The sequence below is a fragment of the Saccopteryx bilineata genome, chromosome 4 (genome assembly GCF_036850765.1).
Source record: "Saccopteryx bilineata isolate mSacBil1 chromosome 4, mSacBil1_pri_phased_curated, whole genome shotgun sequence".
Classification (NCBI taxonomy): domain Eukaryota; kingdom Metazoa; phylum Chordata; class Mammalia; order Chiroptera; family Emballonuridae; genus Saccopteryx; species Saccopteryx bilineata.
In genome coordinates, this window is record NC_089493.1 from 129,709,291 (window position 1) to 129,736,641 (window position 27,351).

Here is a 27,351-nt window from a genome sequence, read left to right on the forward strand (position 1 = left end):
CGTGTGCCGTGTCAGTGGATGGCAGAGAGGCATCAGCTGAGGGAATGAATCTTCAGCCATTGGCAAGAGATAGCTAAGGCCCAGGCAAGGACACAGCGAGGGGAGTCCAGTGCTCTACCGGCCCAAGTGCGACAGTGCTGCTGCCTCGCGGACAGAACCCACTCTGAAAGGTTGGAGAGAAGAGGTTCTGGGTTCTCCCATGAGGGTAGAAGGAGGAGTCTCCAGTGCGCAAGCTGTCAACTGCAAGGATGATGATGTAGAAGACTCTTGAGTGATGGAGGGAAGCTGGGAAGGTAGGGAAGACAAAGCCAGTTATGCAAAGTTCACCTTGGACACATGGCCCATTCAAGGGAACTGATATGCAAAGACATTGACAAAGTCTCCTATTAGGGCCTTCGATCTACCCGGAATGCCCAGGTTTCTCTGAGTGAAGCCCACTCTGGGTGGATTTGCAGTGAATGTGTCCATCAATGCTGGGAGGCACTGGGTGAGCCTGGGGGAAGGCTGTGAAAGGCAAAGGAAGCGGGAAATCCTAGGAATATCCATCACGGTTTACCTGTGGTTAGTGATGACTTAGCTCGTGGCTGAAGTTTTTTTCATTAAATGTCTCGCCTGGAGAACAGAAGGGCCTAGGAGAATATGCTAATTATCTCTCAGGCCAGGGACATTAGTCAGAGGACAGGGTTTATGGAGGCCTCAGATGGCCCCAAGTGAGGCTGCCTCCATCTGTGACTCTCAATGCCAGGGTCTGTGTGTCCACCTAGGTGTGGCATCCATAGGAGGAAAGGCTGAGGCCTGCTCTGGAGTGTGTCCTGGCCATGCCCCTCAGCCAGCCCTGGGACATTGGCCATGTCCCTCCCTCATGGTCTCTGGCAAATATGCACAGGTGGCATTCACAGGAGGCTCTGATCAGGCCACCAAAGGCAACATCTGGGTTTGGCAGCTCTGCAGGTAACAAGCAATTAACTTCAGGGGAGGCTGCACCCCCCTTTATAGTCCCAGCCCCTTGGGAGCTGGAGCCCTTTGCCTACACCAGAGACCTTTCAAACTGTTCTTGTCTGGTGCTCAGATTGGAGGATCCCTAAGCATCTGGGTTCCTGATTGCTGCCCCATGGCCACCAGGCACCACTTTCCTCCAAATTTCTCAGTGCATCCACCTAGGTGTGATGTCCAAGGGCCAGCAGCCCTCCTCTTTCTATAGGACATTGTGACCTTGGCTGGCTTTGGGGACAAGAAAAGCCAGGTTCTTGGCCTCTTCCAGAGAAACATCTGGGGTTTGAGATGAGGCCTTTTCCTCCTGTTCCCAGTTCGTGTTTCTTCTGAATCTGCCCAGAGAGGCAGTCAGGAGCAGGCGCCCTCAGCCCTACCCACCCAGCACTCCTCGCCCTATGCACACTTGCTCCGATGTCCCCACTTTCACACACACACTGTGTCAGCGCAGGCTCACAGATTCACACATACTCGCCCACATGACCCCATCCTCTCCCTCTTCACTGACGCCTGTGCACCGGCTGAAACACGGCCCACACACGTGCACACATACATCCATGCCCTACCACGCACACACGTGCCCATGCACATGCCCCCACCTAGGCACACACTTGCCCTTCCCCACCAACTGCCCTTGGTCGTGTGCACGCAGATGCCCAGACCGTACCAACTTGCTCATCTGACTACACATTCCTGCTTGCCAGCACCTGTCTGCATGACCAAGTGCTCCCTCTCGCCCTCCAGACCCCTGACCTCTTGGTTTTTCTGTGTTGCAGTCCTTCCAAGAGCTGGGTGACAGCAGCAGCGAGTCCAGTGACCTTCAGCTGGAAGGACCCAGCTCCCTCAGGGTCCTGGAGGACAGCCTCACAGACCTCCAATCAGAAGACAGGCCCCTGGTTTTCTTTGACCTCAAGATTGACAGTGAAAGTGGGTTCTCTGTTGACCATCCCCACCCCTTTCTGGCTTAGTCTCTAAGTCCCCAAGACAAGTGCAGGCAGAGCCATCTGCAAGGCCCAGGAGAGCCCTGAGCTTGGGCCAGTGACTGCAGCCAGGTGGTGGGACTCCCAGGTGTACCAGTGGTTGTGTGAGTAAAGACGGCTGCCTTGACCAGTGCCTCAAAGGACAAGGCAAGTGCTTCCACAAGTGCCCCTCTGATGTGCACATCTCTTGGGGAGATGGAGTGCCTTGGGGAGACACCTCTAAACAGAGACCCAGGCTGCAGAAGTCACTGCTCTGAGATCGGGGTCTCAAGCCAGGCATTGGCTGAGACTGTGCATTTCTGAGTACATGGCCCATTCTACAGGCCAACAGGGCTGAGGTCACAGGAAGATATGACCCCTTCTTCCGGAAGCCTCTCACCTCCCATAAGTTTGCCCAGGCCCTGCCTCGGGGCACAGGCTCAGCTTGGGGCTAGCCCAGCCAGCCAGAAGCAACCAGGTGTCTCCGCAAGACAGGGGGTCCCTGGCAGGCCTCACAGGAAGCTCTGGGCCACACTTTGAGTGCAGTGGACTGGGCAGGTGTGCTGCCTGTACTCGGGCTCCAGCAGGCGGAGAGCCTTAGCTAAGTGATTAATGGGACTGGAGACCAAGGGCAGGAAATGAAGGGCTCTGTAGAAACTGTGGGTTTTGAGGGTAGGTGGGTAAGCTGACAGAAGAGACCGGGAACCTGGATCTAAACTCAGGGGCAGGTGGCAGGGGAGGCGGTAGCTGGATTCCCTGAGGGTGACCAAGGGAAGTCTGGGGGCAGCAGATGTCCCCTTCACCTTGGCCCTAACAGAGCCCTCACATCCTAACAGAGCCCCCCCCCCCCCCAATCCTAGCAGAGCCAGGGGCACAGTTGCAAATGTTTGGAGTTGATATTTGGTTCTTGACAGCTGGCCCAAGGCGGGACCTCTGGTAGTGGGTCGGCACCACTGGAGGCCCCCCAGCCCTGTCCAGTGCCTCCATGTCCCAGGACCTCACCCAGCTCTTCTCTCCCGCCCAGCCCAGGAGATTAGGCAGCTGGCAGCTGTGAGCCAGGACAGCAAATTCCGAGTGTTCATCCAGCCCGAGGCCTTCAGGATGTGCTCGAAGGCAGTCTCCCTGGAGGTGGGGCTGAAGCACTTCCTCCGCTTCCTGAGGTCCTTGCACCGCCCGACCCTGGCCTGCTACAAGCTGTGGGGCCCCAGCCTGCCCAACTTCTTCCAGGCCCTGGAGGGCATGAACAAGCTGTGGGAGTTTCAGGAGGCCATCTCCGGCTTCCTGGCCATCCTGGCCCTCATCCGGGAGCGTGTGCCCCAGGCCAGCAGCTTCAAGCTCAAGAGTCTGGCCAAGACCTACCTGGCGAGAAACATGAGCGAACACAGCGCCCTGGCTGCCGTGATGACCATGCGGGACCTGTGCCGCCTCCTTGAAATCTCCCCGGGCCCCCAGTTGGCCCGGCTCACATGCTCCTTCAGCAACCTGCAGTGCTTTGCGTCCCTGAAGCCCCTGGTGCAGGCGGCCGTCCTGTCCCGGGCCGAGGCCCACCTCCTGGCCCTCCACAACGTGAGCTTCGTGGAGCTGCTGAGTGCACACCGCCGAGACCCTCAGGGGGGCTTGAAGAAGTACAGCCGGTACCTGCAAACCCCCTCCCTGCCCCCCACCCAGTCTGCTCTCAACCTGCCGGCTTTGAGCACCTACTTCAAAGACTGGTTGAAGGGGCCAGAAGACCCCTCTTCCCCTCTTGCTGCCCATAGCTTAGCCAAAAGGGCCTGCCAGCAGAGCTGAGGGGTAGGGATGATGGCTTGGAATGTGTGGGTACGAAGAGGGTAGGTTCCCCTCAGCCAGGCCCTGCTGCCCATCACAGCATTCCCAGGTCCTGGTCCCTAATACTCAGCGGGTGTTTGATCCAGAATTAGTTCTTCTCTGGGACCAAATTCCCTTTCTCTAAAAATCCCAAGAGAAGTTCCAAAGACCAAGCAGCACCCTCCTAGAGCCACCAGATCCCCAGTGCACCAGTGGATTAACTCACCAGGCTCCTGGCCCTCCCTTACGTGAGCCAGATCCAGGGAAATCCTGGTTGAAGAAGGCATGGCCTCTGGGGTCTCTAAGTGCCCCCTGCTGTCTTGCCCCAGCCACCTGGCTTGCCACTTCCATGGGTGTCCTTGAAGCTCCCCCTGGCCCCCAGCCACTGCCCAGGGCACCTGCTGACAGCTCCCATGGACGCTGCCTGCAACACCAGTGGCCCCACAGGTGCCCAAGTGCCTTTAACCAAACTGCCCCTCGTGAGCTTGGGCTCTCTCAGCCCCTGCCTGCCTGGAGGCGGCTCTCTGTCCCCACTCCCTAGAGCACGGTCATCCGCAAAGGGCTTCATGTGTGCAGAGATAGGAGCTGCTATGCCCTGCTTGTCCCCTCTCCCCTCCACACTTGCTACCTTTCTCCTGGCCATGCAAACAACTCCCTTTAGTTAAGGCTTTGCTCTTTGGTCCTCAGGCCACTGACCCTGCTCAGCATGGCCCTTTGCTGTGTCTGCACAGCCCACCTCGGCCCTGCCAAGGGACACCCTCCTACCCAGTGCTGCTCTGTGTGTGTCCAGGGACCCTCATCTTGGCTTCCCCAACAGCCTCCACCCCAGACTTCTGCAACTGGACTCTAGGGTGGGACCCAGCACACTGCTTAGTTTAGCAGGGTGTCCAGTTGATGCTGATGCTTGCTGAGCCCCAGAACCACAGCTGGGTAGACTGTTCTTCGAAGGAGAAGGAGTGTAGGGCAGCAGGGAAAGTCCGGCCAGACCCCGGCCATGCATCGGATGCGACCTAGGAAAAGAATGGCCCTTCCTGAGTCCCATCTCCACCTATACAATGGCTGGTTGGCCAGAATGGTCTCAGAGTACCATCCAACTCTGTCATTCTGGGGTTTTAAGAATGGACCACAGGCCACTGAAGCAGTGGACAAGATGGTTTCATGTTTGAGCCCTAGCCCTAAGCTAAGGCCTCAGCCTGTGGTCACACCAGAGCACTGCTGGATCAGCAGCAGAACTCTAGCAGGTCAGGGCTGTCCCTTCTGACTGGCAGAACTACTGTCCCCTCCCTCTCCCATCCCTGTTCCTAGGTTGTTGCTACTAGAATGCAGCCCAGACCCCTAGACTATGGACTTGGGCTTTCACAGGGGTAAAGTCTGTGCACCTGCACTTCATCCCCCTCCCAATGGGTGCCCCCCAAACCCACTAACGAGTTACATCACACCTTGCTACCACAGCGGGAGTGCTGGCTCCAACAGTGAACTCTGATGCACTTAAAATAAAATTCCAGTTTAAAGCAGGTGCTGCCTTTAAAGCCTAGTGGGAACAGGCTAATGGGGAAGGAGGAGGATAGGATGAGGCCCCAGCCTGGCTGTCATGGCCACCATCTTGGCAGCTGCAAGGCAGCCTGGCGCTGGACTGAGCAGTGCTCTATGATCCCAGCTCAAGGCCTGTGACCTTCAGATGTAGCTCCTGTAAAAACGGCTGTTCTGCTGTCTCCACTTTCACAGCTTTCAATAAAGACGGGCATCTTCAGAGCCTGATGCCACCCACCCGGGAGCGACTGAGCAGCCCCCCACCTAGTGAAGGGGCGCTTCCAGGCCTTGGGGAGCTGTTCTTGGTGGGGACGTTTCAGGACTTAGCAGAGCAGAAAGTCCCTCATTGCTTACTGCGGAGGACCTCATGGATGTGAATCCCCCATTCCAAGCAGAGAAACGAGGGTGGGTCAGGAACCAAGCTCCAACTCCCAGGGTCACCCCTAGAGGGAGTCAGGAACCAGACAACTTCACCTCTGCCCCCTGCTGTGTCCCCAAAGCCACAAGTGGTTAAACCCTTAACTAGGAAGGTAGGAGATAGCCGGAATATCAGCAACATGGGACTAAATGTGTTGCTGTCTTGGGTGTTGTAGGCGGAATCTGTATTAGCTCCCGCGGGATCCTTGTGGCATAGGCCGTGTGGGTAGCAGCCCTCCCCTGGCCTGGGTGAGCAGCCAGGTAATGTGGTTTGGTCGCTGCCACCACTCTTAACCCCAACTGCCTCTCCCAGGTGCCTAAAGTCCGAGCCTGGAGTATTTAATCTCTCAGAGCAAGTCCAAATATGTCACCCGTGCTTCATCTTTGAATTCTCCGTCAGATTTATCCATGTCAGCTGACCACAAGTCTGCTGGGCCAGCAGTCAGGACACCGAGTTTCAATCCTCAGGGGCCTGTGACTGGTCTGGTGCGTCAGGCTCGGGCTCTGACTCTGTCCAACAGATGAGGCTCATTTTTATCTCAGGAGGTTGTGTGAACCAGTAAGATAATGCTTGTGAAAAATAGCTGTTTATTATGTGAAGAATCATACAAATTAACGTAAGATCATATTTTATAGACCACCAAAGTGACAGAGTTATTTCTAGAGAAAATAAACAGATATTCAGTCTTAGCCAAAAAGAAAAGTGCATGGATTTGTCTTCAAGGGAATGAAAGACAAGAGCTGGGGCAGAACAGGTAAGGGTGGGAGTCTTGGGTCTGAGGGACAGCAGGGAAGTCTGCCTTGGAGTGGCTCTACAGTCCCTGGCTCTGTGTTCCCAGTATGTCCAGATGGGAGGCTGCAGCCACACGGACCTGAAGTGGAGAGCCGACTTGCTGTGACACCTCAGCCCAGCCTTGTTCCGGGGCCTCCTCCTCAAGCCCAGGGGCTCCTCACCTCAGGGAGATCATTTAAAATTTTGCTTTGACCCCCAACCTTGCTGCATAACTCCTAGCTGCTGCTACCTAGGGTGTGTCCCCACTGTGCCCCTGCCCTCCTCCAGCCCTGGCCTGCCTTACTCCCACTCTTCTTCCTGCCCTAGATTCACTCTGACACACAGTCCCAACTGGGACAGTACTCCATATTCCATATCGGAGTTTATCCTGCACCCTCAGTTTGCTAGGGGCACCTCAATGCATCAAGGTTGTGGGTCTTTAAGGGACACAAAGTCAGTCTCCTCCTCTGACTTGTTTCTACACCAGCCCTGGTGCCCTGCTATGCATAGAGCACCTTTCTTTACTTACAGTTAAGGGAACCCCAGAGCTGGTGACACCAAATGTCAAGTCAGAGATCATCAAGGACATTGGAAGCAGAACTGAGCTAGAGCTGTTCCAAGGATTGGCCAGCAGAGGGCGCAGCAGCCCCACCGAGCCTGGCGTGGAGGCCACTGCTCCACGTGGGCGGGAACTAGTGGGTAGGCTTTAAAGCGTCACGCATACTTCCGGTGGTATGGGAGCTAGCATTATGTAGGTGGTGCGTGGAGAAACATTTTTAAAACGTTAATCGTTTCTGTGATATACTTGCTCAGAATGACTACAGTGAGATTCTTTAAAGGTCTAGTTTAAGGACAACTTTTAAAAATTGATTTTTAAAGAAAGGGAGGGAGGAAGAGAAACATTGATCTGTCATTCCATTTATTTATGTATCCATTGGTTGCTTCTTGTATGTGCCCTGACCCTGGATCAAACCTGCAACCTTGGCATATCTGGATGATGATCTAACCAACTGAGCCATCTGGCGAGGATTTGGGAAAATAAAAGTCTTAACTGATGTTTTGAAACTGGCTATAAGAAAGGTTTGGAGAATGATTCTCTAGCATGAGGTCTAGGAGCTCTGGACAGGATGGGAGCTTCAGCTGGTTTAGTCTGGGCCTTCTGAGCCACGTACATGACTTGAGGGACGCCTGGCAGGGGCAATGCAGTCTGCCTGGCTCCACCAGCAGCCAGAATCCTTCCACATTCATGGAGGACTCTCCCGTTTGTGGTATTGTCCTTAAAGCCCTTCAGTTCAAGGAAGTGCTTGGCACATTTCCTCTTCTGACTGATGAGGACATGTGTCACCCGGATGGTTGTTGGGGAGATGTCAGAGGCTGGGTTGGGTCTCTGGCTGCTGACTTGTGTTGTTGCTGAGAGCTCCCACTTTGTGCTTTGACCACTGTGACCCACTCACTTGGGCCTCCAGATGGTGCATGTCCTCTCTCTGGCCGGACCAGAGGCACGGAGGGCATCCAGAGCGTTCATGGTGTATAAACAGCTGTAGCCGGTTGTGACTCCCCTTGGTTTCCAGCTGTAGCTGTCTTCATCATCATCTGCAAGGAGCTTAATTCCTGAACCCTGGATACTGGAATATCGATGTTCTCTTTTAAGTCCTTGGGGCCACTGTGTCCCACGGCAGAATTTCATTACAAAGGGTGTGATTTGCCTCTTCGCAAAAACAAATAGCAGTACAGCCTGACCAGGTGGTGGTGCAGTGTATAGAGCATCAGCTTAGGATGCTGAAGACCCAGGTTCAAAACCAGCACAGGCTCACCAGTTTGAGTGTGGGGTCACCAACTTGAGCATGGGATCATAGACATAACCCCATGGTTGCTGGCTTGAGCCCAAAGGTCACTGGCTTGAGCAAGGGATCACTGGCTCAACAGGAGCCCCCCGGTCAACATATGAGAAAGCAATCAATGAATAACTAAGGTGCCACAACTGTTGAGTTGATGCTTCTCATCTCTCTCCCTGTCTTTCTCTACATAATTAAATAAACAGGAGTACAAATGCCATGCTCCCGTAGGCCATCACTGACTGACAAGACATTCATGCCATGGCCCCCTACCCCACGCAGAACTGCTCAGGTCTACCCTGCTGCCCTGCTTCGCCTGCCTGGACTCCTCCGAGGCAATGACACCTGGGTTTCCTGAAGGTCCTAGCCATTTTCTTACGGGGAAAGGCCAAGGCTGACTCGGTGACTCAGCCAGAGAACACGAGGGACTGGTGGTGGGTTGAGGGAAGAAGCAAAGATGGATATTAAGTAGCTACACACAGAAAGGACACAGGTGCAGCAAAACTCATAACTGTGAGAGTTGGGGACATAACTGTGGGAAGCCCTGGGTTACCGCTGGAATTAGAACAAGGATTACAGATGAGGGTCAGAGCAAAGGTGAGGGCCCAAATTAGAATTGGGGTAGAGATGGGGAGTAGGGTTAGGAGTTGGGGTAAGGCCTAAAGTTAGGGTTTGGGGTTATATCAAATTTAGGGTCATATTTGGTAATTAAGGTTAGAATTGGAGTTAGGAATGTGATTAGGAGTGGAGTTGAGTCGCTTTGAGGGCCACATGCATTTGACGCTTTAGCAGCAATTAAAAAGTCCATGAAACTCTAGACAGATGGGCAGAAGCTTCTGAGGAAGACCCCTAATGTGGCACCCCAAGCACAGTGCCCCTCCTCCACCCCAGCACCCTCTTTTAGAAGCACCCAGCAGGGGTTATGCCTGAGCTCACTGAAGGGGGAGGGGCCAAATCCAGGAGTGAGAGCCTTCAGCACAACCTGGTGAACAACACTCAGCTAATACAACACTAGACATTCAACAATATCTTCTCACTAAACACAGGTCCCTCATTTAGCCGGCCCAGGAGCCCGGTGTGGTGACATCCTCACCCTTATGTTACACATGAACATAGGATAGTGTTTGAGTGCCTTGCTCAAGGTCATTAAGCTTGTTGTATATGGCAGAGTTGGGACTTGCCCCCAGGGTGCCACTTGGGGCCCACACTGCTGGGTGCACCACTGTGTGTTGAGGGAGCCAGTTTCCAGCTCTCTCCTTCCTGTGCCCTCATGGTCTGCCAGTCATAAGATGCAAAATTCCGGCACCTGAACGCTCACGCCCCATCCTTCTGGTCTCCGCACTTAAACTTACCTTAATTCTATTTTTTTCTTTTAGACTATTGCTTCTCAAACCTTCCCCCTCCCCATTCTTACCCTATAAGTATCCTTTTTAGACATTTTTTCCCCTAATAATGACTCCTTGCAATGAAATTTTGATACATCCATGTAAGGTTTTCTACATACAAGATCATGACGCCTGCAAGTAGAGAACATGTGACATCTTCCTTACAAAGACATACTGCTTATCCGTTCATGTCCTCCAGTCCTTTGGAGGGTCAGAAACCACTGGAATACCTAAGATTGTTTATGATTCCCCTCCTCCCTTCCCCTTGAACCAGTTTTTACTCTCTGGTGTAATACTGCCTCTTTTGAGGATGCATGATTTCAGGGGAGTTATCTGCATCCCCAGTCACAACACAAGTCAGAAGTGTCAGGGGGTAGTAACCCCTCTACTTGGTTCTGCTCACAGTAAGGGAGGAGGTGGGACCAGGCTGGGAGGAGGTAGAAGGGATCATGGGCAGAGGTATCTAAGGACATGCTTCCCTGGAGTGGCCTGGGTCCTCAACTCAGCCTGGTGGCAGGGCCTGGCACTGGGGGCTGAGGAAGGCAGCACCTTCATTTATTTCTGTGTCCCTACCAAGGTGCCAGCTCCAGACCCTTGAATAAAGGAGATGCCTGCCTGACCTGTGGTGGCACAGTGGATAAAGCATCCACCAGGAATGCTGAGGTCGCTGGTTCAAAACCCTGGGCTTGCCTAGTCAAGGCACATATGGGAGTTGATGCTTCTTGCTCCTCCCTCTCCCTTCTCTCTCTCTCTCCCTCCCTCTCTCTCTCTCTCTCTCTCCTCCCCCTCTCTAAAATGAATAAGTAAAAGTTTAAATAAATAAAGGAGATGCCTGTGGGTAGGGATTCTACTGAAAGAAGGGTCTAGAATTTTAACTGACTCCCTACCAAAAACAAAACAAAAAACCAGGAAGTTTGGACACCTCCACCCACCCTTACAAAATGCATTTGCTGACAAGTGAGGGGATAATTCCTTCATTCTTGGCTCAAGGAACTTCATTCAACTTAGCCCAGAGGAATCCTTTAAAGACCAGCTGCCTGAACTATGCTAAAGTCAGTTTATAAATACAAACATCCCAAACTTGATAGCCAAGCAGATTGCAAAAAGCTAACTACAGATATTTTCCACAAAGCTAGCCAGCCACACAAGGGTGATAGAACATGCTGTGGAATCCAGTGTCACTTTGTCTGAGTGTCTAAAACGCTTTGTTGTCAGACTGTGTGCAGAGGGCCTGGGGGCAGACTTTACTCAAACGCTGAGGCTCTTCTGGAGTTCCATAGCCTCAGAGTTCCCCAGCTGACACCAGGGTGGATTGATCTTACAGTTAACCCGGCCAACCAAGGAGGAAGTGCCTGCCCATGGTGGTGCCCTTGTCCTGTCTGCTTAGGAGCAGGGAAGTTAGAACATGGGTGTTGCAGGGGACTTAGTTCGAATGCCAGCTCTGTTTTGTGACCTTAAACAAATTGCTTAGCCTCTGTGGTCTCATATGTAAACTGGGGGTGATCATACATGCTTCAAAAACTGAGGATTTAATGAGAAAACACACATAAAACACTAAACTTTGTGAATTGACCATGCTCAATTAAAAAAAGATAACTATGCCTGACCTGTGGTGGCACAGGGAATAGAGCATCGACCTGGAATGTTGAGGTCACTGGTTCAAAACCCAGGGCTTGTCTGACCAAGGCATATACGAGAAGCAGCTACTAGGAGTTGATGCTTCCTGCTCCCCCCCTTCTCTCTGTCTCTCTCTAAAATCAATAAATAAAAAATATTTTTTAAAAAAACTATACTTCGCCTGACCAGGTGGTGGCGCAGTGGATAGAGCGTCGGACTGGGATGCGGAAGAACCCAGGTTCGAGACCCTGAGATCGCCAGCTTGAGTGCGGGCTCATCTGGTTTGAGCAAAGAGCTCACCAGCTTAGACCCAAGGTCGCTGGCTCCAGCAGGGGGTTACTCGGTCTGCTGAAGGCCCGCGGTCAAGGCACATGTGAGAAAGCAATCAATGAACAACTAAGAAGTTGCAACGTGCAACGAGAAACTGATGATTGATGCTTCTCATCTCTCTCCGTTCCTGTCTGTCTGTCCCTGTCTATCTCTGCCTCTGTAAAAACAAAAACAAAAACAAAACAAAACAAAAAAAACAAAAAAAAAACTATACTTCTCCTAGAGGAGAAGGCATTGTGCTGACCTCCCCTTTTCTCTCCTCTCACCCCTCCTTTTCCCCTTCCTTCCCCTCCCTATTCCTTCTTCCCTTCTCTCCCTCTCTTCTGGTTCTAGTCCATTTAGGATCTGGGTGATTCTGTCCCCAACTACTTCTCCTGGTACATCTGTTCCCATCTCTCCAAGCCTCCTGGATTGTGTCCTCTACCCTGACGGGGTCACCCTGCACGCTGGAAAGATTTGCAGCACAGTTCGCTTCAGCCCCCACCTAGCTACTAGATAAAGCCATCTGCAGGCAGATGGCAGAAGGTTAGGGTTGGACAGAGGAGGTCCAGGGAGAAACAAATAAATACATCAAGTTTCCAGCTGTGTCTAGAGATAAGGCCCAAAAGAGGAGGTGGAGGTGCTCACAGCACGCATGTGGGTGCCCCCCCCCACCATACCCGGCTAGTTCACACGGGCTTCGCCAGGAAAACCTATTTGAGGCACTTTATTTTATTATTTTTTTTTCTTCATTTTTATTTTTTTATTTTTCTGAAGCTGGAAACAGGGAGAGACAGTCAGACAGACTCCCGCATGCGCCCTACCGGGATCCACCCGGCACGCCCACCAGGGGTGATGCTCTGCCCACCAGGGGGCGATGCTCTGCCCATCCTGGGCGTCGCCATGTTGCGACCAAAGCCATTCTAGCGCCTGAGGCAGAGGCCAAGGAGCCATCCCCAGCGCCCGGGCCATCTTTGCTCCAATGGAGCCTTGGCTGCGGGAGGGGAAGAGAGAGACAGAGAGGAAAGCACGGCGGAGGGGTGGAGAAGCAAATGGGCGCTTCTCCTGTGTGCCCTGGCCGGGAATCGAACCCGGGTCCTCCGCACGCTAGGCCAACGATCTACCGCTGAGCCAACCGGCCAGGGCCTATTTGAGGCACTTTAAATGTTGGAGAGAGCTGTGCCTGGGGGGTTGTCCTTCCTGAGAGGTTGCTGCATAGAAGGACCTCTCCTCATTTTGGGTTTGGTAGGGACAGGCCCGAGCTGTGAAAATACAGCAGACTCAAGCTACTGTCCCAGCTAAGGCAGATAGGTGGGGAGGAATGATTAGCCCCAGGGCACGAGAGGAGCGACTGAAGTCAAGAAAGGAGACTTTTCCAAAGTCTTACAGGAAGTCAGTAGAAAAGCAGGCACAACACACTGACCTCTGATCTCCTCCTGCTCCAGGCCCTTCACACCGAATTGCACCTGGTTGTCCCCAAGACAAAGCCATTAGAACCAGCCTGGCCTGGGTGCCTACTTAAGGGCAACTCTGCAACATACCATTTCAGGAAGGGTCCTCCTTCCTCCAGATCTCTGCCCAACCAGCTGCCTGGATGGAAGTACTCTTTCTGTGGGACCCCAATTGGGGAGAGTGGGGGAGGCAGCATGCTATTACTAGAGCTGCTCTAATTGAGCACAACCTCAGTCTCTTGGGGTGGAGGGGTGTGTGGGGCTTTTACAGACCTGAAGTGGACCACCTGTCCCATCCAGAAACCACCCTTAGAGAGGCCTCATTGGAGAGTCTCAAGGGCCTTCTAACCAGCAAGTGCAGGGATGGTCACCAAAATGGGCCTGTCTTAGACCACAGAAGCTGCACACTGGGGGCATTGCACAGTCTCATCTGCTCTGTGACCTCCCTCTTAGACTCAGTCTTCCCACTTATAATGTGAAAGCACAGGGATGGAAGACCTCCAGGCTTTGAGCTCTGAGGCTCTGGGACTCTGGACAGCTTCCTGTCCACTAGGTGGGTGTGGGCTGTTTTCCAGCTGTGACCCCAGGTGACCTGTTGGAGCAGATGGAGCATGTACAGGGGATGCTAGCCTTCCAGAAGCCCCAAAGTTCACACCCAGGAGACCAGAACATGCTGAGACATGTAGGAGCCTATAAGCTCTCTCATAGGGCTGAGATGCCATCTGCCTGGTTCACAGTTGTGCCCATGCCAAGTACAGCCCTGGCAACATGGGGAGCCTCAATGACTATTTGTGGAGTGGATGATGTAACACCCCCATTCCTGCACATCTATCCCTTGGCTTCTGACAACTCAACACCTGCAGCTTTCTCCCAAGGTCCACCCTTGGGCTGCTGGAGCCGATTGCCTTTGGACACAGAGAGGGATGTGTCCAGAAGTTTATATCCCCAAGGCAGCCTCTGGCCAATGTCTGACTGCTGTGCAATCACTGAAGCAACTTCCCTGCCTAAATCAGGACAAACTCTGTACAGAGCTTCCTGAGTCAAGCCAGGCAGGGACTTCCTGAACCCATACCCTGCCTTGGGTGGAGTCTCAGAATACGTGTTTATTATTGTGGCCCTCTCAATGTCCCCTGATGGCACCAGGCAGCAATGAACTGAGGGTCGCAGAGCAGAAAGTTGCCAGACTGCAAGAAAAGTTGTGTCTCCCTTCTGCATGCCTCACCGGCCAGGCAGCTCCTGGCAGACTTGACCTTTCTTCTTGGGCCCATGTACCTACTCAGTGACCAGGTTTTGTCACTAGTGACATCACTTCTTCCAGCCCCCGAATCCTCCTACATGAAGGGCCTTTGGAAGCAGGACTCTCCTTCCCCACAGAGCAGTAAGCAGTATGTTTAGGGGGAGGGGGAGCTCCTGGACCCAGGTGTGCTGATGACCTCAGGAGATGAGGCAGGCTCAGTGTGATGGGATGGCACACAGGGAAACCGCCCAGGGTGTTAGGAGGGCCAGCCACAGTCCTCAGGCTTTCTGAAGATATTCTGCTACAGGAAGCCTGAGTAGAGGCACCCTAGAAGCCGGCTCATCCTCAAACGGGCTTCTAAAGCCACAGCTCCCCAGGACAGGGAAGAGCAGCACTGGAAGGGCCACAGAGCCCACTCAATCTGTCCTTCTGCCTCTGTGATGGTGGAAACTCATCAGGAGGAGCTGAAGATCATCCCAGAGTCTGGGAAGCTGGCAGCCTTGTGCTGCCTCCCCACTTGGCATAAAACCAGGGTGAAGTCTTCCTTCTGTGTTCTACCTCAACAGCAAAGAGCTTCTTCTCTTCTCGGCCATGGGGCTGGGTGACACGTTCAGGGTGTGAAGTCATGCAGGAACATTCTTCAGTTCATAAACATCTCCTGTTCATCAGTCCTCAACTAAAGACTGAAGCTTTCACTGCTCTGAAAATCGCTTTGGAGCCAGCACAGGCATTTCTGAGAATACATTTTTATCCTTTTAGGAATTCTTTGAAAGTGGAGAATTGTCTAGTCGGTATGTATGGCTTTCTAAGACAGCTTTTTGACCCTGTTCCTCCACGGGGTCCCGACCTTGCTCACACACTATGCAAATAGACTGGTCCAGTCTCCAGATAAGGGGTTAGATCTAATACAGTTTGTTATCATTATGGTCAGCTTCATTTCAGTTCATTTTCACAAATTATTAGATGACTCTGATCATGTAGTTTCCCCACGCTTTATTTAAGGGGGTTTCTTGGCCCTGGCCGGTTGGCTCAGTGGTAGAGCGTCGGCCTGGCGTGTGGGGGACCCGGGTTTGATTCCCGGCCAGGGCACACAGGAGAAGTGCCCATCTGCTTCTCCACCCCTCCCCCTCTCCTTCCTCTCTGTCTCTCTCTTCCCCTCCCGCAGCCAAGGCTCCATTGGAGCAAAGATGGCCCGGGTGCTGGGGATGGCTCTGTGGCCTCTGCCTCAGGTGCTAGAATGGCTCTGGATGCAACAGAGCAAAGCCCCCTGGTGGGCAGAGCATCGCCCCCTGGTGGGCATGCCAGGTGGATCCCGATCGGGCGCATGCGGTAGTCTGTCTGACTGCCTCCCTGTTTCCAGCTTCAGAAAAATGAAAAAAAAAGGGGGGGGGTTCTTGTGTGTAGTGAATCTTGAAATGGACTCCTCAACCTCGGTTTCAAGGCTAGAGGATTATTGTTTTAAGTCAATCAATTCTATCCCCTGTGCCAGCAATCGGCTCAGAGACAGGGAGTCCTAAGCCAATGTGTGTTGACAAGGCCTGCAGGGAAGCTGTGGTGTCTGGAAAGAATCCAGCCTCTCTATTCACCAGTCTGTTACCAATAAGCATGTAAGCCCAGCTGCTGCCAAGCCCTCCAGGGGCACCAAGGAACACAAGTCTTAGGCTGCAACCCTGTCAAGGATGGCAGGGGAGAGAGACAGAGAGTATTTAGGCCCACTGAAGTCATTCTTCAGTCAACCAGCTCAAAGCCAGCCATGTTTCCTGCTTGTGAGATGCTACCCTTAATCTACTTTGAGACAGAAATTTGGTTATCTGCCAATGAAGTGGCTGAAGCGATTCCAAGCTCTCCCTTCACCCTGCTGGGCAGGGGCTGGCTGCCCTGGACTCTCCTCTTTGGAGAACCAGTCTTGCCCACACTCGGCAGAACAGCTAAGCATGTTCCCCTCATGGGCCGGAGGGCTGCCTTCTCCAGGCAGGGGTTCCCACCTCTATCGAGACAAGTACAGACCTAGATAATTACATGAGATGCCACTGGAGGCGCCATTGTAAATTGAGATGGCAATAAAGGGCTTCGCCTTCATGCTAAGCTAATTTCACGAAAGCACTGGGAGGAAGGTTGTGGATGGGGTCCCAGATATTAATAATGTCAAGCTTCATCTGTACCATTCAGGAAAATTCCTCCCAGTCACCTCCAGGAAACTGCCACAGGTTGTTACTTTCCTCTATATCAGCAGTCTTCCCATATGTAAATTGTGTGTGTGTGTGTGTGTGTGTGTGTTTTCCCTAGAAAATGATTAAAACCACAGAGCCCAATAAATACTTAAACGGATGGTGAGTTTAATTAAAAACCTTCTACTACAGCTGCAGCTGCAAGCCCTTCTTCCTGTACAGGTGCACCTGGTTCAACCTCAAGAATGCAGGTTGAAGTATCTTAGATTAGAAGTCTGTACAAATACTAATGGTGATTCTGATTGCTACCTATGCCAAGGTGAGTGTGTATGGAGGGGGGTGAAGAGAAGCAGTTGAGGGTAGGGCCAAGGTCATTCCCTCTGTGAGGGAGGAAGGGCAGAAGCATGCAGAGGCATATGCAAACAGAACATCACTTCCCACCTGGACTCAACTCTGCAAGGCAATAATGGTGGCGAATTCTAGCTATTGAAAAAAAAAAGCTCATTTCTGAGCACTAAATGCTAGGTACTGGGAGCTTTGCATGCATTGACTCATTTACTCTTCACAACAACCCAATAAAATAATCATTTTTATGTACAACCCTTTCTTCTATGGCACAGAGAGGTTAAGTAGCTTGGTCCAGGTCACACCTGTAGTACATGGTAGACTCTGATGTTAGAACTTTTCCTCCTAACCACAATGAAGAGTGTGTTGAAGGGGAAGGAAAGACGAAAGGTGGGAGGAGGTTAAACAGAGGAATGGGCTTTCTGCTGGAAGTTAGAAAAGGAAAGCAGGTTTTGAAAATGATGGGAACACTGTGTGAATGTGTATGCATGGGGAGGGATTTGGGTGAGGCTGGGACAGGACCACCAGAAGCTGAAAGATGGGAAGCACTGAGTAATTTAGGAGATTCTGGTTGTAGGGCAGCTGTGGGGAGGATCTCCTGAGCAGGCTGCCATGATCGGAACATCTGATGCCCTCCTGGGCCCTGGCTCTCCAACTTTCAGAGGTCCCCCCACACCCATGAACTTACCCATGTGCTACACTAGATGCAAGGTTTGTACATTGCAATGATTGAAACTGAACCTTGATAAAACATTTATTTTTTCCAGTTACAGTTTTCTTCTCCCTTCTTAAAGCCAAAAGACCTTTTTCAGATCTCAGACATCTTATAGGTTCCTGACAAAGTCATGGACTTAAGGACTGACTTCTAAGGCTCCAAACAAGGCTGAAAGAGAAAGGGCTCCCACCAGGATGAGAAAGGTGTACTGGAAGGTTCTGTCCCACAAGGCCTAAATTCGTTGGTATGTGCCAGGGATTATTCCTTCATCGAGTATCCAGAGGGTGCCTACATTGTGCTCTGGTCGCTGGAAATAGTAGGGTGCACAGTGAGGTCTGTACCTGCATTAGGCAAGTAAGAAAGTTGGAGATTCTTGGTATATGTAGGCTGGGTGGACATGGGAAGGAAGGCTTTGGTGCCTCGATTAAGAATTCTGCACTTTGGAACATTGCCTCTGGGATCTGCAGAGAGAGGACAGCTAGCTATAGCTCTCTGGGGTTCCAGCCTCAGCCCTCCTAATCCAGTGCCCCCAAACATTTCCCCGGCCTCGGCGCCCTGCAAACGGTGTCCAGCAGGGGGCGAGCGCGAAACAGGCCTGGGCAGGACACCTTGTATGGACAGAGCCAGGGAAGCCAGTGCCAGAATCCACTGGGTTTCGACCCATCCCACTCCTGGGACCAGCGGAGATCCCAACTTCGAAGTTAGAAGTTGTTTCTCAAAAAGCAGCCCGGAGCTCCAGCTATCGGCCTTTGGGTATGTCTAGGGTCCAAACCCCATCCTGTCCAAAAGCCTACTTAGCCTGGATTCTACAGATTCCGCATTTGGGAGGCTTATCCCCTTCCTCTCCCCACACCTACCTCTACCCATCCGATTAGGGGCCTGTTTCTTTAACGATCAAAGATGTGGGCGGCGGTGGGGGTGGTATCTTAAGCTCCCGTTTCCCCAGCCCCTCAGTTACTGTACCATTATTAACATTATAGTCATTTAGACTGCTCCGGCGCGCCTGGCGGCAAGACAACAATCACTCCATCTTCCGGCTGAGCCCGGAGTCGTGGCCCTTACCCGAGTTCTCCGCGGACCTTGCCAGGGGCAACTCGGGCTTCAGGCTGCCGAGGCAGGCACTGGGTTCTCCAGGGTCGGAGGCAAGGGTAAGGGCTGTTTACCCCGAGGGCACGCTCGCTCGGGGAACAAAAGCACTCGTTGGAGAGTGGGCGGGAACCGCAGGGGCCAGCGGGAGCCCGCGCCTCTCTGGGTGACCATCGCGCCCTTAGTGGCGGCCCTGTCACCTGGAGCCCTAGCTCCCTGCTGAATTGTCCCCCCTCCTTCCCCCGGCTCCTGCAACCCCAGCGAGAACGCAAGGGAAAGGGTTCTTTCTTGGCCCGCGGGCCCCGGAGGTTCCCGGGATGCTGGCTGGAGAGGTCCCTACGGTCCAGGGAAACACTCCGAGGAGAGTGAGGGAAACCATTCTCACTTTCACTCCTCGGCCTCTGTCTTACTGTCCCTCAACCCTTCCAAATTGTCCCCTGCCTGCCCACTTCTCCGTCCGCCTCCTCGCAAAAAGAACCAGAAGAGAGGTAGAAACTGGGTGGAGGGCCCACTAGCCGCGCGCCTGCACACAGGAGCCTGGATCCCAACCTCTGAGCCAGCCGCCCCACCCCGCCCTACCAGGGAAGGGCTCCAACGTCTGCCATCTGAATCCGACTCCCCATCTTTGATGCTGGGCCTCCGACGCCCCCAGACTCCTCTTCTCCGGCCAAGGCTTCCTGAACCACCTCCTCAGGTTTTCCAAGACGGGGACAGCACTCCCAGGAAGACCCCCTTGCTCCGCCGCAGACAAAGAGGCTTTGCCAGGTGCGCCGGCTAAGCCCCTTCCCGACCCAGCCAGGCCCAAACCCCTGAGACTCACTTCTGAACTAAGGACGTGTTTCCTAGTCCAACCATAAGGACAAAGTGCTCTCGCCCCTCCTGCTCCCTCCCCCTGGGTTGGCTGCGGGGACTACAGTCGTAGGTGGAATGAAGTTTCGGGTTCTGAATTCTGAGCTGAGCAAGAGGCTCTGGTCCCAGCCCGCTTGGCCTCCTGTAGCGACAGCAGGAGGTGGAGAGGGAAGGGGGGGGGGGGACATAAAGCCTGCTTTTGCCGGTCTGTTCATATTTAATTTACAAAGGATCCTCAGAACCTGGGTGGAGTGATTCTTTAGATACATTACTCCTCGCTGGGTCTCTCCCGGTCTCTCTCCCCTACCACCCTAGCTCATTAAAATGCTCCACATTTAAATCTGGAGACTAAGCCTTTCAGAGGGCCTTCACCTGCGCCTCCATCCACTCACCGCAGCACGGGGTGAGGGCTGGTGCTGGGGGAGTCTAGGGTGGCCTGAAAGCTCCGTGTCTATGGAAGGGCCGGGACCGCAAGGGCTTTGCATATGTCCGAAAGCCTGTCACCCATTTCTCGATTCTGGCCAGCAACTCTGTCTCCAGGGCTGCAGTGGACAGTCCAGGGGGGACAGGAATCGAGTTTTAGCCAAATGACTGACATCCCCGCGCTTCTGCCCCCTGGTCGCTAAAAGAAATGTCGAGGTTTCACCAGAGAGAGGGAGTGAGTGTCGGGAAGAACAAGTATTGGAGTGTGTGTGGAGACTGGCTGTTGTGTGCACGTGTGAGACACTAGGAGGGTGGTGAGCAGCCCAGACTCTGGGAACCGCGTGTGAGGTTGGCAGTGTGTTCGCTGGAGAGGCTGTTAAGATACCGGCAGGGGAACGGAAGGGAGAGCGGTGTTGGAACCTTAAGTTCCCAGTCCACAGTGCTCCAGAAGAGCTGATGTTGTGTAATCCCTTTCGGTGCAGTTGTCTGCTGCAGCCCCGACGCCCCATTCGCCTCTGTCAAGACCTGAGGGTGAGGCGTTGGGTGCATTCATCCAGGCTTCCTGGAAGTGGAGTCTGAACCCACGTGCCACACCCGGCCCCTCCCGGCGGTGCGCAGAAGCAGGCGAGTTGGACCGTGGGTTTCAACGCTAGTTTAGCCACAAAAGGCCAGAAGTAAAGAGTCGGGCTTAAAAGGCTGGGCAGCGGCAGTGGTGGGCTGGAGAGGGGGCATCGCTTCCCGTTTGCCTTGCAAGGCCATGCATTCCGGTGTTCGGGTTGGACAGGCGCGGGGCGAGGCGCGGGGGGCGGGGGCGGCGGGGGAGGGGGGAGAAGCAAGGGTTTGTATCTGCCCAGATCGAGGCAAAAATGATAGGGAGGGTGAGGTGCTCTGCTAACACTATCAATTATGCATTGTGTTGAACGTGGCTTGGGGAGGAGGCAGCTAATGGGAGAGGGGGGACTACGGGCCGGAAGGGTCCGCGCGAGCTCCGCTGCCCGCAGCTCAGCCGGTCCCACTCGAGGTCTGTATGCTGCACTACCTTCCTTTGCAAAAAAGATTTTAAAGGCAAAATACGACCCCTTGCCTTCCCCCAATTCCTCCAGGATGGTTTGTCTCACATGTTGCGGGGCGTAACAGCAGCTCCCGTTCAATTAGCGGCGCAGCTCACGGGCCCTGGCGGGACCTGCTCGTGAGGGTACGTGTGAATATGTGTGCGTTCGGGACAGGGAGAATGGTGGGTGACCTAGAGAAAGGTGTGCCTATGAAGATGTGCATGACTGTGGTGAGAGTTCAACGCATCCATGCGATGATTGCATGATGATGGATAATTCTAACATGTGAAGGTCGACTGCGTGGAGGGGGTGAGAGTCTATGTTAATGCGGTTGAACGTGTGTGTGGGTTGGGGCGATGAGATAAGGAACGGCAGCAATGTCTGCAGATGTGTAAATAGAGGGGAACATGGGCTATGGAGGTGTGGGGAACTGGGAAGAGCCCAGCCGAGGGCGGTAGGCGCGGGGGTGGGGGGCCCAAACGCGCCCTGACCAAGGGTAGAGCCTCTGTCGCGTTAACAAATGTTAAAGATGCAGGAGGTGGGAGAGGCTGTGCGCGTCCCTGCCCAACCGGGAGCGCGCCAGTACACTCTTCAATCTGCAGATAGCGAGAAGTGGGAGAAACAGACACGAAAGGAAAAACTGAAGTGGGTCCTCAGGACCCTTTCCCCTGTCCTCCCCACAGTCGCAGCAACAGATGTGGGAAGCGCCCTGGGGCTGTCGTCCTGGCTCAGAGAAACCAAGCCTGGAGAAGAGGTTGAAGCCAGAGGCAGCGTTCAAGGAGTCAACTAGCAGCAGGATCGCCTCACAACCTCGATCCAGGTGAGGGTAAACCCGGCTTGGGGTGCTGGTCCCTTTGAGATGGGGGAGGGATGAGGAGGAGCCGTCCTCGGGAGCAAAAGTGGAGTGAGGGGATCAAGGGTTCCCAAAGATGAATGTGGGAGGGGCTGTGCCGATCCTGCCTGGAGCCCTAGGTGGGAATGGGCTGTGTAAGTGCATTTGTGTGGCTGGGGATAAGAAGGTTTTTATTGGAGAGGGGTCCCTGGAGCATCGTAAAACTGCAGAAAAGAAGCAGAATCTTGAAACTTCCCTTACTTCCTTAGCTAGTGGCAGCCCCCATGACCCCTGGGCTAGGGACCCCTCGGCTCCCTTGGGAGCCCCGTGGGCTCCGCGGATCAGGGAGAGACCTTTAGTGACGTTCCTTCAATGCTCCCGGTCCATGCATGGGGGGAAGACCTCCTTCCTTAGATGGAAGCCTGACTGAGTAGCCCTGGTTCTTCCCTCGAGGGAGCTGCAACCCAAAGCAGGTAGCTTAGGTCGCGGGCTGAGGGGCCTGCTAGTCGGCTTCCGCGGGTTCCTCGGCTCTTGCTTCCCGCCACAGGTTCTCCGCATTGCTGATCCGCCGGGATTTCAGTCTTAGTGGAGGGCTGTGTACAGTGTGCGCTTGTGTCCTTGTGTGTGTGTGCGGGAGGGGGGCGGTTCCCGTGAGGACTTGTGTCTTTGTGTCTGTCAATTCCCACAGTGAACAGGAAAGCGCTTTGCACCGTTGTTCGAGAACCCTGTACAAATGGTGGTTTCGGCTGAGAGAACAATGAGGTCTCCAGGGTATACTGTGTCTGTCTGGGTGCCTTTGTATTTGCGTGTCTACAAAATGTGCTGTGAACCTCTTACAGAACTTGGCGGTTTGATGGCGGTGGCCCGAGCGTGCGTTTGTATTGTTCTTCTGTATGGGCGTGTGTGCGAGTGCTGTACAGGGGACAAAGAGTTGGAGGGAGGGCACCAGACACAGACAAAAATACCCTCTCTGTGTATTCCTTTCACGCGATTAAACAATGGCTTAGAAGTACAGACTGGGGTCAGTGCAGAGTCTAAGGCAGACCAGCGACGGCAGAGCTTGTACACAGGGCCAGCGTCAGGGTGAGGATGTAGGTAGAGAGAGAGGAAAAAAAAGAGCAAGGTAGAAGGCCGCTGGAAAAGGAAGTTTAGGGCTCGGAGAGGGAGCATGCATTGAATCTTGAGACTCTTACTGGGCCCCACCCATGCCGAAGAGAGGCACCTGGGCATAGAGTAGGTTACCGGAGTCCTGGAGTCTCCTTTAGACTAGTTTGCAGAGGCAGAGCTCGATGGGGGAAGGAAGCTGAGGCTCGCCGCCAAGTCACCTTCCCCCACCTCTTCCCCCGGTTCCACCCGCAGGATCCGCAATGGTGCCCTTGTGGGCAGTGTGGCTGGCCTGGGCGCTGACAGAAGTGGCGGGAGCGTGCCCAGAGCCGTGCGCGTGCGTGGACAAGTACGCGCACCAGTTCGCCGACTGCGCCTACAAGGAGCTTCGGGAAGTGCCGGAAGGACTACCGGCCAACGTGACCACGCTTAGTCTGTCGGCCAACAAGATCAGCGTGCTGCGGCATGGAGCCTTTGCCGATGTCACGCAGGTCACCTCGCTGTGGCTGGCGCACAATGAGGTGCGCACCGTGGAGCCAGGCGCGCTGGCCGTGTTGAGTCAGCTCAAGAACCTCGACTTGAGCCACAACCTCATATCCAGCTTCCCTTGGAGCGACCTGCGTAACCTGAGCGCGCTACAGCTGCTCAAAATGAACCATAACCGCCTGGGCTCGCTTCCCCCGGATGCACTCGGTGCGCTGCCGGACTTGCGCTCTCTCCGCATCAACAACAACCAACTGCGTACCCTGGCTCCCGGCACCTTCGACGGGCTAAGTGCACTGTCACACCTGCAACTCTATCATAACCCCTTCCATTGCGGTTGCAGACTTGTGTGGCTGCAGGCCTGGGCCACGAACACCAGAGTCTCGTTACCCGAGATCGACTCCATTGCGTGCGCAACGCCAACCGCGCTACAAGGCGTTCCGGTGCACCGCTTGCCGGCTCTATCTTGTGCACCACCCAGTGTGCGTCTGAGTACCGACCCGCCCATCGAGGAGTCGAGCAGCACCCTGCGCGCCGGCATGGCATTCATGTTACAGTGCGTCGCGGAAGGACACCCTACGCCCCGCCTGCAGTGGCAACTTCAGATCCCGGGTGGCACCGTAGTCTTAGAGTCGCCGGTCCCCAGCAGGGAGGACTACGGGGACAGGATGGAAGACGGAGAGGAAGAAGGAGATGGGAACAGGCCGACCCAGGCAGAGGCCCCAACCTGGTCTCCGGCACCCGCTTGGCCCTCGCCCCCAGCCACCCCACGCTTTCTGGCACTCACGAACGGCTCCCTTTTGGTGCCCCTCCTGACTGCCAAGGAAGCAGGCGTCTACACATGCCGTGCTCACAACGAGTTGGGCGCCAACTCCACCTCAGTACGTGTAGTAGTAGCGGCTGCCGGGCCTCCAAAGCACGCTCCCAGCACCGGGGAAGGCGCGGATGTGCAGGCCCCGACCTCTGAGCGCAAGTCCACAGCCAAAGGCCGGGGTAACAGTGTCCTACCCTCTAAGCCCGAGGGCAAAATCAAAGGCCAAGGCCCAGCCCGGGGTAACATCCTTGGGGAGACAGAGGCGGGGCCTGAGGAGGAGGCAGGCGAGGGAGAGGAGGCGGAAGACCAGGTCTCGTCGGACCCGGTGGGGGAGCAGCGATGTGGTCACAGGGACCCCTCACGGTACGTGTCCAATCACGCGTTCAATCAGAGCACCGACCTCAAACCGCACGTCTTTGAGCTGGGTGTCATTGCGCTGGACGTGGCGGAGCGCGAGGCGCGGGTGCAACTGACGCCGCTGCCGGCGCGCTGGGGCCCTATGCCTGGCGGGGCTGGGGGAGTTGGGCAGCGGCCCCTGCGCCGACTCTATCTGTGCCCGGCTGGGGGTGGTGCAGTAGTTCAGTGGTCGCGTGTGGAGGAGGGTGTCAACGCCTACTGGTTCCGTGGCCTGCGTCCTGGCACCAACTACTCCGTGTGCCTGGCGCAAGCAGGCGAGGCGTGCCACGTGCAGGTGGTTTTCACCACTAAGAAAGAGTTGCCCTCCCTGCTGGTTATCGTAGCGGTGAGCGTGTTCCTCCTGGTACTAGCCACAGTGCCCCTGCTGGGCGCCGCCTGCTGCCATCTGCTGGCCAAACACCCCGGGAAGCCCTACCGTCTGATCCTGCGGCCACAAGTCCCTGACCCCATGGAGAAGTGCATCGCCACGGACTTCGACCCACGTGCCTCCTACCTCGAGTCCGAGAAAAGCTACCCAGCAGGTGGCGAAGCTGGTGGCGAGGAGCCAGAGGAGGCCCCCGAGGCGGACCTTGACGAAAATGTAGAGCAGGGGGACCCAGGTGGAGATTTGAAGAGGGAGGAGAGCCTGGCAGCCTGCTCGCTGGTGGAGTCCCAGTCCAAGGCCAACCAAGAGGAGTTCGAGGCGAGCTCCGAGTACAGTGACCGGCTGCCCCTAGGTGCTGAAGCGGTCAACATTGCTCAGGAGATTAACGGCAACTACAGGCAGACAGTGGGCTGAACCTTCAGCTTGCCCAGCTGCCCAGTCTCATCCCCTGCCTTGGGTGCTTGGGAGCAGAAACCTAGGGCTGTCAGAATTTATGCCCTCCCCCACTTACCCCACCCTCTTACCCACCCCCTGACTTTGACTCCAGGGGACTTCTAGTAGGGAGTAAAACGATTTCACCAGTCCCCTGCCACACCCACGACCGACATTGTCCTTGTGGGCTGGATCCCTCCGCAAGCACAGTTCCCTGCTCCTTGCTCCCCATTAAGACACCACCGCTGACCTTGAGGCGACACCCACGCCTCTCCATTCCCACGCAATTGTTATATTCGAAATCTGCCCCCCAGCCCACCCACCGAGAGCCCTGGAGCAAGAGGAAATGAGAGAAGACATTGGAAGCATCTGGTAGTAACTCTGTGGCTAGGGGGTTGGCCCGGGACCCTTAATAGACAGACGTCCCTAGCGCAGAGCGCTGTGAGGTCCCGCCTCAACCCCTATTCTAACCCTTTCCAGGGTGCATGTCCTGAAAGCCAGGGTTCAGGAACAACAACTCCCTAGTATTTGGTTTCAAAGCTCCCTTGAGACTAGGAACCAAACCCCACCCCCACCCCACTCTGCTTCTGACCAGCTGGAGCTGAGCTGGTGCCAGAGCCACCTTTGAGCTCCGAGCTCAGATTTTCATATTCACGTTATGTTAAAAAACACAGTGACACTCCGGGTCTGGTGCTAAGACTTTTCCCAGCCTTTGGGGAAATTGGGAGCGGGGGGGGGGGGGCGCGAGCGTGTTGGGGGGCAGGGAACCGTTTTCTCCCGCCCTCTCACCTAACTTAAAGCGCTTCAGACCTTGCTCCGCCCCCCATGGGTGCGTGTTTGGTCCAGGGCCAGTTTCGTTGTGGAAGACTTGGGTTTCAAGAGATCGGTGCACTTGACAGCTCAGCTCCCGCTGCTGCATGGGGCCCAGACCTTGGCTCAACTGTGGCGTCCCGGGTGGGTCCCCTGGGAGAGCTGTCGCAGCAGGATCAGGACAGACAAAAGCCCCTGGGTCCTCAAGTCCCTCCTCCCCGTCCCCTACCCCTCTTCCGCGACAATGGTCTTCGCCTTGCTTTAGTCCTAGACAAGCGTGCTGTGTAGAAGAAAACTCTGTGTCCTGTGTCGTGTGATCGTGTAGTGTAGGGGCGGGCGGTCAAGTGGGCGGGGAGGGAGGAGGGAAGAGGAGGGTGGACGCCTCTCGGAGACTCTGGCTCCTTTTTTTTCGGTTCTTGAAGGAAAGTATCGGTGTCAGGGTGGGGTGGGTTGGGTGGTTTCCAACGTCTGGACCAGCCCGGTCCGTGAAGCGCAGCACAAGTGTGGCCCTGAGCGAGGTAGCCCCCGCCCATCCCCCCCTGGGGGGGCGCGCCCTTTTCTAAAGGCGTGTCTGTATGTACACAGTCAATAAAACAATTGATTCGAACTGGGCTCGGTGACTCTTTGTCAGCGAACAGAGGGAGGGAGTGTGGAGGGGGATGCGGGAGGAAACCGCAGAAGGAAGGAGCCCCAGGCTCCTCCAGTTGGGATCCTTTCTTTTTGAGATGTCCTGCTGGTTTGTCCCTTGATTTTGCCAGGTGTTCACACCCGACATCTGCTGCCTATGCCTCCAGCTCCAGGGTGGAGGGGCAAAACCACGTGTGTGTATAAGGGGGGGGCTGGTAGAGAGAGTAGGGTGGGCTTCTAAGGAGAGGATGTGTCGCTGAAGACTGAACATGAGAAACTCCAGGGTGTGTGCACAGTTCTCCTTGGGTTGACCCTGTCCCTATGATGGGGTGTTGGCTGAGTGTGTATGAAACTGCTGAGTTTCTGTGTCTCAACACCAGCCTCTAGTGGTTTGAGAAGCCAGTGGAGAGATTCACAAGGGCAAGACCACTGTGGTTTGCACAAAAGAAGTCTCAACAAACTACAGATCAGGCAAAGAACGGGATGAAGAGCAGAAAAGGGGCAGCCTGGCAGGGTTGATTC

General features: G+C 54.6%; 2 protein-coding genes across 9 annotated transcripts in view; both read left to right on the forward strand.

Moving 5' to 3' along the window:
* Positions 1 to 8,465, forward strand: part of PML (PML nuclear body scaffold) — a 49,337-nt gene extending 40,872 nt beyond the window's left edge. Inside the window, exons 8-9 of one of the 2 annotated variants that reach the window (XM_066278123.1) lie at positions 1,767 to 1,917; positions 2,979 to 3,121. In XM_066278123.1, coding sequence (XP_066134220.1) covers positions 1,767 to 1,917; positions 2,979 to 2,986 — 159 coding nt within the window. In that variant the 3' untranslated portion in view covers positions 2,987 to 3,121. Of the gene's footprint in view, positions 1 to 1,766; positions 1,918 to 2,973 lie in introns of both variants that reach the window. The other variant, XM_066278122.1, reaches the window with a different exon arrangement.
* A 9,745-nt stretch (positions 8,466 to 18,210) lies between these two features.
* Positions 18,211 to 26,744, forward strand: ISLR2 (immunoglobulin superfamily containing leucine rich repeat 2). Of its 7 annotated transcripts, none has more exons than XM_066278129.1 (5): positions 18,211 to 18,289; positions 18,517 to 18,684; positions 19,098 to 19,387; positions 21,630 to 21,766; positions 23,138 to 26,744. In XM_066278129.1, exon 5 carries the CDS (start codon positions 23,146 to 23,148, stop codon positions 25,372 to 25,374), a length of 2,229 nt encoding a protein of 742 aa, XP_066134226.1. In that variant the 5' UTR covers positions 18,211 to 18,289; positions 18,517 to 18,684; positions 19,098 to 19,387; positions 21,630 to 21,766; positions 23,138 to 23,145; the 3' UTR covers positions 25,375 to 26,744. The 7 variants fall into 7 exon arrangements, with proteins under 7 accessions (XP_066134226.1, XP_066134231.1, XP_066134228.1 ...); XM_066278134.1 differs by having other exon boundaries at positions 19,205 to 19,387; XM_066278131.1 differs by lacking the exon at positions 19,098 to 19,387 and adding an exon at positions 20,998 to 21,089.
* Positions 26,745 to 27,351: the final 607 nt, after the last annotated feature.